At 39.8% G+C, this 15714-nt stretch overlaps 1 protein-coding gene across 1 annotated transcript in view; it reads left to right on the plus strand.

Annotated features, from left to right (window-relative positions):
- The window catches only part of ptprc (protein tyrosine phosphatase receptor type C), a 50886-nt gene that overhangs the window by 4984 nt on the left and 30188 nt on the right, over positions 1-15714 (plus strand). The window contains exons 7-11 of the mRNA XM_057840256.1: positions 5041-5190; positions 13545-13753; positions 13846-13906; positions 13989-14091; positions 14250-14290. Of these exons, the coding sequence (XP_057696239.1) occupies positions 5041-5190; positions 13545-13753; positions 13846-13906; positions 13989-14091; positions 14250-14290 (564 nt within the window). The remainder of the gene's footprint in view (positions 1-5040; positions 5191-13544; positions 13754-13845; positions 13907-13988; positions 14092-14249; positions 14291-15714) is intronic.

Below are 15714 nucleotides of genomic sequence, written 5' to 3' on the forward strand. Positions count from 1 at the left end.
CATCCCCAGCTGGATGATGTCAGCAGGGTCACGATTTCAGCTGATTTAGAATTCAGCCTATTCAGGGGAAAGATTCAGAATGAGGAAAATGCACCAATGCGCCAATATTTTTGGATATTCTTTTTATCTAAGTATTTTTCCCCAATTGCTAAATAAATGGTATGGTCATGACAAATGACACTTTTGTGCTAAATGGAATATGAAATCGAAAAAATGCATTTATTCAGTACGACAGGGCAAAATTACTGCATCATGGTCGAAGCTACCTACTTCTTGCACCTCCCGAACAGTATTATATGCCACCAGAGTTAGTCCGACTTTTATCATTTCCATGCCCCGGCTTCGGAGATGGAGAAAAGAGCGTAAACAAAACAGGAGAAATGACGGCTAGCCGTCATGCTAACCCAAACAGAGGGGCTTTTTCAAGTCTTTTTTTCGAAAACGAAAAATCACACAAAACTACCCCGACTCATGTCACACACCGCGGCGGGTTTAATCGACTTGTTTTGGCCATCGCGGTGAACAAGGATCTTTTGGAAATCCAAAAAGCCTCACACCAATCTCCCTAGTGTAGCAAAAAAAGCCTGCAGCACATTGGGCTGCTGTGTCACAAAAAATAAACGAATTAATCCGCAAAAATAGCTGAATCCGCAGTCCTTCTGCATGCTATATATTAATGGTTGTTTTGTGAAGATAATCTCTACCACTGACGTCACATTCACCTTCATCCTCAACCCGAGATTGGAGCCGGAAGACATCCATTTACTTAGCGCGGGATTAAATAAATTGAATAAATATATCGATCGCTTCCACACACATCCAAGCGGTCCATTTATTTCAGGAGCATAAAATACCGCGTGTAATATGAAATAAACATGCGCTTTGGTGTAACAGGCACTTTAATGCTATATTATCGCGCACGATCACGCGAGAGCTCAAGACGGAACAGAGCTGCCGGACCACAGTTGTGCGCAGCCGGTATGTTTTGTCCTATTTTTAGCGTACTGAGGAGCACGCTGTCAACACGGAGCTTGGTGGATCCATGCCCCACACGCGCCTGGTATAATTTCACTTTACCTCGTGCTGCTTTTCTTGGTCAATAGTGCCCTGGAGTTAGCTACTTGAAGTTAACGATGATTGACAGGTTCGTAGCTTTGATCTTGCTAAAGAGGCTTGGTTGCTCTACGATCAAAGGCGCAAATGTATCAATCATCGTTTAGCTTGTTACACACTGGCGGTAGTGTGCTGTGGCAACTTGTTGTGAGGCTGTTCTCAGCATCATTAGCTGATTTGAGTGGATTCACTCAATGAAGCAGTTAATAAAGACAAGCATTTTTCTGTTATTCTTGTTTTTAAAAAATCACATAATGCAGGCAGCACAGTGGGACAGTAACATGTTTAAAACTTTTGTTTAAAAAAATTTGGAGTCTGTATCAGGAGATTCTCAAAATCTGGTGACTCGGTCTCAGGTGCAGAAATATGCTAATCGAGACATCCCTACTAATGAATGTAATGATATGTGTGTGAAAAGTACTATTTTCAGTATTTTATATATACAGTGCCTTGCAAAAGTATTCGGCCCCCTTGAATCTTGCAACCTTTCGCCACATTTCAGGCTTCAAACATAAAGATATGAAATTTAATTTTTTTGTCAAGAATCAACAACAAGTGGGACACAATCCTGAAGTGGAACAAAATTTATTGGATAATTTAAACTTTTTTAACAAATAAAAAACTGAAAAGTGGGGCGTGCAATATTCTTCGGCCCCCTTGCGTTAATACTTTGTAGCGCCACCTTTTGCTCCAATTACAGCTGCAAGTCGCTTGGGGTATGTTTCTATCAGTTTTGCACATCGAGAGACTGACATTCTTGCCCATTCTTCCTTGCAAAACAGCTCGAGCTCAGTGAGGTTGGATGGAGAGTGTTTGTGAACAGCAGTCTTCAGCTCTTTCCACAGATTCTAGATTGGATTAAGGTCTGGACTTTGACTTGGCCATTCTAACACCTGGATTGGCAAGAAGAAAGCCATTTCTCAAAGATATCCATAAAAAGTCTCGTTTAAAGTTTGCCACAAGCCACCTGGGAGACACACCAAACCTGTGGAAGAAGGTGCTCTGGTCAGATGAAACCAAAATTGAACTTTTTGGCCACAATGCAAAACGATATGTTTGGCGTAAAAGCAACACAGCTCATCACCCTGAACACACCATCCCCACTGTCAAACATGGTGGTGGCAGCATCATGGTTTGGGCCTGCTTTTCTTCAGCAGGGACAGGGAAGATGGTTAAAATTGACGGGAAGATGGATGCAGCCAAATACAGGAACATTCTGGAAGAAAACCTGTTGGTATCTGCACAAGACCTGAGACTGGGACAAAGATTTATCTTCCAACAGGACAATGATCCAAAACATAAAGCCAAATCTCCAATGGAATGGTTCAAAAATAAACGTATCCAGGTGTTAGAATGGCCAAGTGAAAGTCCAGACCTTAATCCAATCTAGAATCTGTGGAAAGAGCTGAAGACTGCTGTTCACAAACACTCTCCATCCAACCTCACTGAGCTCGAGCTGTTTTGCAAGGAAGAATGGGCAAGAATGTCAGTCTCTCGATTTGCAAAACTGATAGAAACATACCCCAAGCGACTTGCAGCTGTAATTGGAGCAAAAGGTGGCACTACAAAGTATTAACGCAAGGGGGCCGAATAATATTGCACGCCCCACTTTTCAGTTTTTTATTTGTTAAAAAAGTTGAAATTATCCAATAAATGTTGTTCCACTTCACGATTGTGTCCCACTTGTTGTTGATTCTTGACAAAAAAATTAAATTTCATATCTTTATGTTTGAAGCCTGAAATGTGGCGAAAGGTTGCAAGGTTCAAGGGGGCCGAATACTTTTGCAAGGCACTGTATACAGTGGTACCTCTACATACGAAATTAATTGGTTCTGGGAGGAGTTGCAATAACTGAAACTCCATAAGTAGAGACTCATTTTCCATGCAAATGCCCTAGTCCATTCCAATTCCCTCAATTTTCAGACGATAGTGTTTTATAAAGCATAAAAATGCATTAAAACGTTGTAACAAATACATGTTACAATTAAATTATTGCACAATGAATATAAAATGAGAGTCGTGCATTGTGTAAAAAACAAAGAATAAAGAATTAAAGTCAATACGCTCATGTAAAGCAGTCAGGACGCTGGGATACGCACAATCACATAGCAATAGCCAATGGCAGAGCAGCTATAAGTATGTTTCGTTCAGTAAACTGGGAGCTGAAGTAGCAGCCTATACTGTATTTTTGCCTTTCGTTTCCTGAAATGTCTTTCAAGGTAATATTTACCCTTCAAGGCATGTCATAACCTGAAAATTCTGTATGTAAAGACATTCTTAAGTAGAGGTGCCACTGTATTAATTTAACTCTTTCATGCTTGAATTATGATTTGTTTGTTTGTTTGTTTTTGTAGCCCTTACACGGCAATCATTTATCTCATTAGCTGCCATTTACTGTGCTAGACAACCAATCTATTGTGACGAGCAGAGGCGAATGAACATTTCATTCACCCTTCTCAGTTTAAATGCATTAGACTAGCGCCATCAATGGCACTGAAGGATGAGAATTCACGGCCTGTCCTTCCAGTTTTAATTGGGGAAAAAAAAAAAACTAAAAAATTTTTTACTTTAGAGCGTTACTTGTGGCTGTAACCAATGTGTTCATTCATTCATTATTCATTTTATTTAATTTAGCCTTTATTAACATTGTATTAATTCATAAATTAAATTATAATTACATGAAAATAATAGCCATACAAGCAAGACGGTACTTCTTGATTGATTAAATCATCATGCAGTACCATCTTGCAAACCTCAACTGTTCAACCACTTCCCCGGTCATCTGATGTTCGAGCCAATCAGGAGAAAGGGGCGGGAGCTGCAGAGGTGACCAGAAAGCAACTATCTGGTTGAAGAAAATATTGGAGTGCAAAGTCGTTCTTGTAAACAGTGTTGTTAATAACGGCGTTACAATATAACGGCGTTACTAACGGCGTTATTTTTTTCAGTAGTGGGTAATCTAATTAATTACTTTTCTCATCTTGGCAACGCCGTTACCGTTACTGAGGACGGAAAGGCATGCGTTACTATGCGTTACTATATTGGTTGAAAAGTCTGAGGGAGACGGACTCACCGAGACGACAGAGCAGGAGCGGGGAGGACGCAAGAAAGTTGTGACGCCGAGCAAACGCGATGCTAGGTAGCTCCAATAATACATGTTGTAGCCGATAGCCGACAAACTACGCCCGCATGTTATGGTAGATATGGTAGACATGGTAGATATCACATGTACTGTATATAGATATAACTAGATGCAAAATGACAGACATGGCACTAAATGCGTTAGTAGACAGCCGCCATCTTAAAGCAGTAGGCTTTTTAGGACGATTCTGTTGTAGAGAACCTTCCTAGCGAACCTAAGTAAGTTTTTATCGAAAATACTTCTAAATCGGCAAAATCTTGACTTGAATCTATCTTTAAATGATGAAACAGTTTTAAAACTTTCATACGTCGAAAGCAGAGAGAAGGGAACTAATGCAATAATGGGAGCAATTTTAACAACTTTTTAACAGTTGATTCAGGGTAAAGGGTAAATTAGGGTAAAGATTTGGGCTCGGGCCAATTGTACCAAAAACCTCCACAAAAAACTTCACATAGTGTAGCCAATGTTTTTTTTTTTTTTTTTTTTGGGAGGAGGAAAAAAAAAAAAGTAATTATCACCAATTACTTTGCCAAGTAACTAATTACTCTTACATTCAGGTAATTGAGTTACTAACGCAATTACTTTTAGGGAGAAGTAATTTGTAACTATAATTAATTACTTTTTTTCAGTAAGATTAACAACACTGCTTGTAAATAGGTCGATTTCTGTAGTTTTGTTGAAAACACAATTTCCTCAGTAAAAGAAGAGGATTGAATCAGGTATTAAAAACATTTTTGTTTTGTTTCTGTTTTGTGTTTTTTTACCCCACCTCAACCACCCTCCAGGTATGGCGGGGAAACTAAACGAGACACATGTTGGTTGTGCTGTTCGAAACCTGAATCCTTACACTAAATATTATTGTGACATCCAACCCAAGTACCGGGATTCAAAAGTCGGGCAAGCTAATAAACATGACATCGAAACTAAAATTGGAGGTCAGTATTAAACATTACTTTTTCCTTTACAGCAGTTGTCCTTTACCATTCTTTCTTCCAATTTATTTGTTCTGTGCTTGCTTCTTTTTTCTTTGTTTATTCACTGTTTTCAGTCTACTTGAGTTTAATGGCGATTGGAGGTGGGCAATATAACCTCAAAATGATTTCACTGTATTTCAAGAACGTATATGATGACAATATTTTTGACCATATGGGTATAAAAATGCAGAAAATTATGTACCGTAATTTTCGGACTATAAGGCGAAACAGACTATAAGCCGCCACCTATCATATTTGACAAAAAAAGGCATTTGTTCATAAATAAGCCGCAACCGGACTATAAACTGCAGCTGTCCTCACTGTACTATGGAATATATCCACCAAAAGATACAGTGGGGCAAATAGGTATTTAGTCAACCACCAATTGTACAAGTTCTCCTACTTGAAAAGATTTATTTCCAAATTATAGTGGAAAATAAGTATTTGGTCACCGACAAACAAGCAAGATTTCTGGCTGTCAAAGAGGTCTAACTTCTTCTAACGAGGTCTAACGAGGCTCCACTTGTTACCTGCATTAATTGCACCTGTTTTAACTCATTATCGGTGTAAAAGACACCTGTCCACAACCTCAGTCAATCACACTCCAAACTCCACTATGGCCAAGACCAATGAGCTGTCAAAGGACACCAGAGACAAAACTGTAGACCTGCACCAGGCTGGGAAGACTGAATCTGCAATACGTAAAACGCTTGGTGTAAAGAAATCAACTGTGGGAGCAATTATTAGAAAATGGAAGACATACAAGACCACTGATAATCTCCCTCGATTTGGAGCTCCATGCAAGATCTCACCCCGTAGCGTCAAAATAATAACAAGAACAGTGAGCTGGGACCACAGTAACAAAGGCTACTATCAGTAACACAATGCGCCGCCAGGGACTCAAATCCTGCACTGCCAGACGTGTCCCCCTGCTGAAGAAAGTATACGTCCAGGCCCGTTTGCGGTTCGCTAGAGGGCATTTGGATGATCCAGAAGAGGACTGGGAGAATGTGTTATGGTCAGATGAAACCAAAATAAAACTTTTTGGTAGAAACACAGGTTCTCGTGTATGGAGGAGAAAGAATACTGAATTGCATCCGAAGAACACCACGCCCACTGTGAAGCATGGGGGTGGAAACATCATGCTTTGGGGCTATTTTTCTGCAAAGGGACCAGGACGACTGATCTGTGTAAAGGAAAGAATGAATGGGGCCATGTATCGAGATATTTTGAGTGAAAATCTCCTTCCATCAGCAAGGACATTGAAGATGAGACGTGGCTGGGTCTTTCACATGACAATGATCCCAAACACACAGCCAGGGCAACAAAGGAGTGGCTTCGTAAGAAGCATTTCAAGGTCCTGGAGTGGCCTAGCCAGTCTCCAGATCTCAACCCTATAGAAAATCTGTGGAGGGAGTTGAAAGTCTGTGTTGCCCAAATACAGCCCCAAAACATCACTGCTCTAGAGGAGATCTGCATGGATGAATGGACCAAAATACCAGCAACAGTGTGTGAAAAGCTTGTGAAGAGTTACAGAAAGTGTTTGGCCTCCGTTATTGCCAACAAAGGATACAAAACAAAGTATTGAGATGAACTTTTGGTATTGACCAAATGCTTATTTTCTACCATGATTTGCAAATAAATTCTTTAAAAATCAAACAATGTGATTATCTGGTTTTTTTTCCCCATTCTGTCTCTCATGGTTGAGGTTTACCCGTATTGACAACTACATGCCTCTCTAATATTTTCAAATGGGAGAACTTGCACAATTAGTGGTTGACTAAATAGTTATTTGCCTTACTGTATTAGCCAGTAACAGTTTAGACTGACATATGACCGTCATAATTACAGTATGGCACGCCAATAGAGTTGGGCATCGTTTGAATTTGAACGTTTCCGATTCCACGTTTCGATTCTGGTTCCAAACGATTCTCGATTCCGATTCTTTTAATAGGCAGCGTCAAAAAAATGGCATAGTTTAAGATAATTTCTTAACCTCTCAATTATTTTTTTTTAATTATATGAACTTTCAATTAACTTTGCTATGAATTTCTCTCAGGGCTATTTTTAACTTGTTTATAAATATCAGTCTTTGAACTTAAATATGATGAAGTTTCTTTCCACAGGAGTGCACTTTCACAAAGAAGAGGTTTATTTTTCAAAAGTTCATGGAGAAAACATTTATACATATTCTTTTGCCTATGTTTTAGAGTGTCTTCTGCTGCAGGCCTTTTTACATGTTATTGAGCTGCCACTAATGGGCTAACCTGGTGCAGAATATCAAACAAACAAACGAACAAAAAAACCCAGTCTAGATTAGCAGTGGGCACAGTATGAAATCAGAAACAGTTTTGTTGAGAAAAATGATCATATTTGCCTTCTCAGGCAGCAAGCGTGAGCTGTCTGGACAGATAGTATCTCCTGCAGTAGAGAACACATGTTCACTGGGTGTAGATTAAGCTTGAATGCATAACTGTGGTTGCCTGGTGCTCACAGCACAGTAGATAAATAAATGTCACACATCACTAGTGACGTACGTGAAAAAAAAACTTAATGATGCACGTTGTAACGACGGAGTATTAGCGCCAAATTAATAAATTTCTAAAAAAGTGTACGCGATCATTCGTACTGTTGCGACGAGAAAGTCGCAAATATTACGTAGGGGTAAGGTAGCTGTGAGCAGCTACACACTTTACATTCATGTAACTTACCTGGGAGCTACGACGAAGCGTTAGTATAAATTATTCTATTGATTATAATTTGATGTAGATGAGGCAAAATAATGAGGATTTCCTTATTTGTAAATTATCATTATCATTATTTCTAAAACAAAAGATGCTTTTAATATTGTTGATTTTAATGGATGCGGGAACAGGCTACTTAAAGTAAGTAGCTGCTTATATAGTTACATTAGCCCAACGTAATAATACAACTTATTCTCATACTATTCCATCCATCCATCCATCCATCCATCCATCCATCCATCCATCCATCTATCCTCTACTGCTTAATTCGGGGTCGGGTTCAGTAGAAGACAGCAGATTTATTGTTTTACTCAAGGTGCTGCCAGAATTTTTGGCACTCCTGCAATTCTGTCAGATAATGCTCAATTTCTCCCAGAAAATGATTGCAATTACAAATGCTTCGGTAGTAATGTCTTTATTTATTTTGCTTACGATGAAGAAACACACAACAACAACAAAAGTGGGGGGAAAAAATCATTATCATTTTACACAAAACCTCCAAAAATGGGCCGGACAAAAGTATTGGCACCCTTTGAAAAATCATGTGGTGTTTCTCTAATTTGTGTAATTAACAGCATCTGTTACTTACCTGTGGCACATAACAAGTGGTGGCAATAACTAAATCACACTTGCAGCCAGTTAAAATGGATCAAAGTTGACTCAACCTCTCTCCTGTGTCCTTGTGTGTATCACATTGAGCATGGAGAAAAGAAAAGACCAAAGAACTTTATGAGGACATGAGAAGCAGATTTGTGAGGAAGCATGGGCAACATCAAGGCTACAACTTCATCTTCAAAGACCTGAATGTTCCTGTGTCTACCGTGTCTACCATCAAAAAGTGTACAGCCCATGGCACTGTGGCTAACCTCCCTAGATGTGGATGGAAAAGAAAAATTGACGAGAGATTTAAACTAAAGATTGTGCTGAAAGAACCTCGACTAACATCCAAACAAGTTCAAGCTCTCCCGCAGTCCGAGGGTACAGCATAGTCAACCCGTACTATCCGTCGGCGTCTGAATGAAAAGGGAGTCTATGGTGGGATACACAGGAAGACGCCACTTCTGACCTAGAGACATAAAAAAGCCAGGCTGGAGTTTGCCAAAACTTACCTGAGAAAGCCACAAACATTTTGGAAGAATGCTCTCTGGTCAGATGAGACAAAAGTAGAGCTTTTTGGGAAAATGCATCAACATAGAGTTTACAGGGAAAAAAACGAGGACTTCAAAGAAAAGAACACGGTCCCCACAGTCAAAAATGGCGGAGGATCCCTGATGATTTGGGGTTGCTTTGCTACCTCTGGCACTGGACTGCTTGGCCCTGGGCATGGCATTATGAAGTCTGAAGACTACTAACAAATTTTGCAGCATAATGTAGGGCCAAGTGTGTGAAAGCTGGGTCTCCTCCAGAGGTCATGGGTTTTCCAGCAGGACAATGTCCCGAAACACACTTCAAAAAGCACTAGAAAATGGTTTGAGAGAAAGCACTGGAGACTTCTAAAGTGGCCAGCAATGAGTCCAGACCTGAATCCCATAGAACACCTGTGGAGAGATCTGAAAATGGCAGTTTGGAGAACGCACCTTTCAAATATCAGAGACCTGGAGCAGTTGGCCAAAGAAGAATGGTCTAAAATTCCAGCAGAGCATTGTAAGAAACTCATTGATGGATACCGGAAACGGTTTTTGCAGTTATTTTGTCTATAGGTTGTGCTCCCGAGTATTAGGCAGAGGGTGCCAAAACTTTTCTACGGCCCATTTTTGGAGTTTTGTGTAAAAATGATAATGATATTTTTTTTCATTCTCCTTTGTGTTTTTTCATTGCAAGCAAAATAAATGAAGCAATTACTACCAAAGCATTTGTAATTGCAATCATTTTCTACGAGAAATTAAGCATTATCTGACAGAATTGCAGGGGTGCCAATACTTTTGGCCAGCATTTACCTGGTACTGGCCGTTTAGAGGACCGGCGCAGCACTCAGCACTTGTATTCCATGAAGCCGGAGGTGTTTAATCATATTGGTTGTTTAGCCACCTTTGCATGATATAGCTGTGTTGCAAAAGTTGCACTGAGTTGACTGGTCCTTTTGTTTCATGAAGTAGAGCCAAACCTTTGAGTGCCGCCGCAGTGTCGATGGTTTAATTGAAGCTGCAATGCACAAACACACACTTCACACGCTTCTTCTTAATGGTGTTTGGCAGCTATTTTTTCCAGTCGACAGTCAGGGCATCAAAATTTGGAATCGAAATTTTTAAAATGCTGTTGCTGTTTAAAATGCGAAAATTACACTATGTAATTTTTTTCTTCGGATTAAGAGCATTTTTATTGTTGGCCATGTTTAACCTCAGGAGTTATATATAACAAAACAGTTTAAAACTATCCTTTTAAAACCTGAACTTTAGGTTTTACATTTTAGCATCGAACAGCAAAGAAAAACCAAGTTGCCAAAAGCAGCCAGTGACGATATTTCAAATTTCATACCGCCACCCAAAATACATCAGTAATATTACCAATGGCATGATATGGCACTGCCTTCATAGCTGTGAGTGTACAGTAACTAGTTAAAATATGCTGTTTGGTAAAACCTACCTAAAACATTTTCTAATTCTGATTACAAAAGATCATAAAAGATAGAAACTTTTTTTTTGGGGGGGGGGGGGGGGGGGGATTATTCTTTCATTTTTTTTTTACATTTGGTGTATGCAATCATAAAACACAATATTCTGTGGGTCAATAAAATTTATTAAACACTCAAAATTGGCTGACAAATATTAAAAACAATTCAAACTAAAGAGTTACTGTACAGTCATCATTCACACATTAAGTCTGCTTTTCTTATTCTACAACTGTCATCTAAGCATTGCCCAGGTTGACCATAATATTGAGCGTCTTTGCCATAACAAAACACCGGAAAAAACACCTTGATTAGGCACTTCTAAAACAATGCTTGTAACATATTTATGTCACACTGCTGTTACCAAGTGTGCACTTCCTGTGGGTGTGGTATTACAGTATAAAAGGAATCTCTGTGATGTTTCGGTGGAGGAGAGTGATTGAGCCACAGTCACATCATGCTAAAATGCTTGCACAACTGCATGCAGGTCACAGTGGTATTGTTAAAATGAAAGAAATGGCGACAAGTTATTTTTGGTGGCCAGGATCAGATAAACAGATCGAAGAGACGGTAAAAAATTGTTCATCTTTACAGAAGATTTGCAATAATCTACCTGCAGCCCCACTTCATCCTTGGGATTTTCCTCAGGACCCTTGGCACCACATTCATATTGACTTTACGTGCCCTTTCGAAAATTGAATGTTTCTGGTTGCTATCGATGCCCATAGTAAGTGGCCAGAGGTAGCTATCATGAAATCAACCACATCGGAAAAGACAATTGAGAAGTTATGCATGAATTTATTGTCATTGTCATCATCATCATCAGATCATCATAAACAAAACAAAAAATCATCAAAAAAGGATCATCATAAACAAAAAATCATCAAAAAGGAAATCATTAACAGTTTCAGAGTGTGGACATTATCAGAGTGTGAATTTGTTTACCCGAAGGAAAGACAAGATGAAGACAGACAAGGAAGACGGGAAAAGCAGAAGCTTATCGGAAACCCGTCCCCCTTCCACCCGGGTCGCACAAGCAGCATGTTGTGTATCAGTCCAGTCATAGTCTAACACGTTTCGTTCAAAAGTCATTGATTGCCATGGAAATTTCGCATATAGTAATTTGAGTGTATATTATCAGTTCATGTCCAAGTAGGTGAAGGGAGGGAAGGCCTGGGGTGCTATGGAGGCTTGCATGTGTAGTATCCACTGTAGGAGATTTCTCATCATCATCCCTAGCCCGGTTTGACCGAGTGAGTCTTTCATGATCACGCAGCTCCGCATCGATTTTAGTGGCCAGTCGTGCAGCGGCGTCACTTAGCGTTGCTTGCTCCTTCATCAACAGTGCCAATTCGTCGCCGTTGAGATGAGCAACCTCCAGTATCTCGTGGAGTTGGTTCTTCATCCTCATCGAGAAGCGACGAACCCAGAGAGCACCATGTAGCAATAGGAAGGCAAGAGCCATCAGCGAGCCGAAGATATACATCTAAGTTAGGAGAGATGTTTAGTCATTTTGGAGCCCCTGCACAACTCGTGTCAGACAACGGGCCCCAGTTTGTGTCAAAAGAAATGGTTGAATTCCTGCAAGCCAATGGGGTTCAACACATCAAGTCGGCTCCCTATCACCTAGCAACCAACGTCTTGGCAGAGAGGTTTGTGCAGACCCTCAAACATGCTCTCAAAACATCACAAGGGCAAAGTACACTCCTTCAGAGACTACACGAATTTCTCCTCAAATACCAAACATCTGTGCATGCAACTACCAAGGTATCGCCAACAAGCCTAATGTTTTCTCGAGAGCTGTGTACTGGCATGGACCTGCTGAAACCACCAACCCTGAGAGACAGTGTTGAAATGGATCAACGGAAACAAGTGAAGTACAGAGACCTGCATTCCAAGAATCGAGTTTTTGCACCTGGTGACTTTGTTATGACCCGGAGTTATCAGTGTAAGGAAAAGTGGCCCCTGCCACCATCGTTGCTCAAACTGGGCCTGTTTCCTACACAGTTCAGACAGCTGATGGTGTTTGGCGTCGCCATGTTGATCAGTTGTTGGGAAAACCAGACACTAGTCCAGAACTGTCTATTGATTGTGATGATGCTAGCAGTGTAATTATACCAGAAATGTCTAGCTTACCGGATGTACCAAAAATACCAGAAATGTCTCGCTTACCGGATGTGTCAAACCCAAACAATCCTGCTGTAATTGTGTCTAATTCAACCAATGCACAAACGGAACCTGAAACGGTATCGGAACGTGTTTCCACAAATGGAAAATCTGAAGTGACTGTTGAACGTCGTTATCCTGCACGTGACAGGCGACCGCCTGCTAGATTGGATCTTAAGTAATAAGTAAGATGGGAAAAACAGGAGGTATTTTTGTGTTTATTTCTGGGACATGTTATGTTAGGGGGGAGGAGATGTAACATATTTATGTCACACTGCTGTTGCCATAGTGTGCACTTCCTGTGGGTGTGGTATTACATTATAAAAGGAATCTCTGTGATGTGTCAGTGGCACATATGCTGAGAAGCACGCTGAATAAGGAAGTGTTGTTCCATTCAAGTCTCGGCCTGACATGTACTTAGATTAAGGAAGTACATAACAATGCTCACTTACTACTTGTGTGTATTTTATTCGTGTCTTCATGAATTTTCAGGAAACCAAAAAAGGCATAGTTGTTGAGCATTTAACATTGCATCTTCAAAGTCATCAATCTATTTTCAAAACTTTATAGTGGTCAGTAATTAGTGAAAATAATATGTCAACATGGGCACTAACAAATAGTATGGATTTGTTAACAAAAACAAATTAAAACTGACTACATTTGCGTGTTGAAGTTTCAGCCGACGACAGCAAAATACAGGGTCTTATCTTGTAAAACACGAATAGCCTAAACTGTAAAAATGTCCCAGATCTGGAAATGATCATGCTGCCTAAACTTTTTTTTTTCCTCCCCAACAGTGCCAGAAGACACCACCGATAAGGACATAACTTTTCCAGAAAACAATATAATCAAAGTGACCTGTAAACATTCTAATCGGTTTAATGGACCCTTGAAGATTTTCAAAGCAACACTTTATCATGGTAAAGAACCTTTGGAAATAAAAACAAATCCCAGCTGCGAATTTATTTTCAAAGACCTGAGCTACTCTACATCATACCAACTGGAGGTGCGTATATCTAATTTTTCAAGACGATTTTTCCACCTTCCTATTTTGTTTGGTGATATGATTGCTGTTAAAGAGATGTTCTGCTGTTTCAGGTAGTTGCATTCAACGGTCATTTCCCCAGTGCAGCCCTGAAAGAAACTGTATCAACTCATTGTAGGTGTTTTTAGAATATATATAATTTCAACATTTGTATGTATCCTATATCTGATATCTGTTTTATGCCTTTGTTTGGCAGACAATGACAAAGCTCTTACAGGGTTTCTTGTCTTCCTCATCGTTTTCACATCCGTGGCACTGCTTGTGGTCATCTACAAGATCTACACAGTCAGACGAAAAAGGTTCCAGTATGCACATTTGGATTTAATATACTCATCACATTGCCCTTGTGTGTGTTTACAGTATTAATTAAGAGAATTTGAATTCCATTTAAAAAAGAAACACGTTTAGGTACTGGTCATCTAATGTTAAAACGTTGTAACTTTGTGTTTGTTTGCAGAGACATGAGTGATTCTTATCCTCTTCTCATGGCCAATGCAAGTAAGTGCACAGATTAGACCAGAAATTTATTTTTGTGTCATTCAACAGGGAACTACTCACTTGAACTTAGATAACACTATAAATCAGTTGAATAGACAGTATACGTTGTCCTAAAACCTAAAAAGCAATTTTAGAAATGCATTCAGCTTGTTTTATTTCACATACAGTGGTACCTCTCCATACAAATTTAATTCGTTCCAGGATCTGGTTTGTAAGTTGAAATGGTCATATGTCAGCGGAATTTTCCATAAGAATACATTATAAGTCAATTAGATCGTTCCACAGCCCAAAAACCTATGCTAAATCCTTCATAAATACTGCTGGAACAATTATAAATAGCAATTACACATAGCAAAATGAATAAATTATAAATCGGAATAAAAATAATATAAATAACAATATAACGAATCGGGTTCGAATTTGCCTGGCACGGCCAGACCTTTCTCCCTGTATTTTTCCAACACTGTGAGAATAGTCTGGGACCCAGCCCATTAACAGCCTCTCGAGCAAGCACAAAATCAACCGTCCAATCAGATTCGTTTATTTGTGTGACGTGTTCTTAACGAGTAACGTCACTCATCCGCGTCGGAAGTCGTCTCCACAACAACACAGATGGCGAACAGGAGAGCCGAGAATATGTTCCAATCCACGGCAAAATCAGTTTTAAATGACCAAAAACACATCAACACAAGTCATTGACAACAGTCTGTCTCATGCTAGCCATGTTGAATAAACTCCACTCTCCTCGTATGTCTACTTCCGCGCGCAAGTCCCTCGTCGCTTTATTAAGGTCACGTCCGCCCTTCGCTGATTGGTCCACTCCGCTGTTTGTTTGCTGTGGCCTGCTCCGCCCTGGAAATTTTAACCGCTGAATGGTGGCCAGACTCAATAACTGGAACAGCAATGAGTCTGGTGTACCAGGCTAGGTTTGAATGTGACGGTTGTGTTTTGCATGCGGTTCTTGAACGCACCGTGTGACTGAAGACAGGGTGAGAGAGATGCGGTAGAGATTTTACTTTCTCTTTTCATGTTGTTGTTGGTGCCCGCTACGGCAGACAGTAGCCCTGTTGTGTTGCACAATTTCTGCCTGAGGAAGCTGGCAATTTATTTGCCGATGTTACAATTAGCTATGTGCCAGGATGATATTCTGACGGCATGATAACCTTAGGCCTTAAAACTATCGTTAAACCTTAAAACTATCACATTATCCCGGTATTGCAATTACAGTTCTAAAATGTGTTACTTTGAGATATCTGGGTTAAACATATTAGCTAATTGGAACATAAGTATAAAGTTAGGTTAAAATACATTTTAAAAATAACAAATTATTCTAAATAAAATTAAAATAAATGCAGTCCTTTGGGTGAGTCTAAACCCACAGCCACAGCTCTACATTACTACCATTAGAACAAAAATAATTGAAT

This window comes from Corythoichthys intestinalis, chromosome 7 (assembly GCF_030265065.1).
Source record: "Corythoichthys intestinalis isolate RoL2023-P3 chromosome 7, ASM3026506v1, whole genome shotgun sequence".
NCBI classification, from domain to species: Eukaryota; Metazoa; Chordata; class Actinopteri; order Syngnathiformes; family Syngnathidae; genus Corythoichthys; species Corythoichthys intestinalis.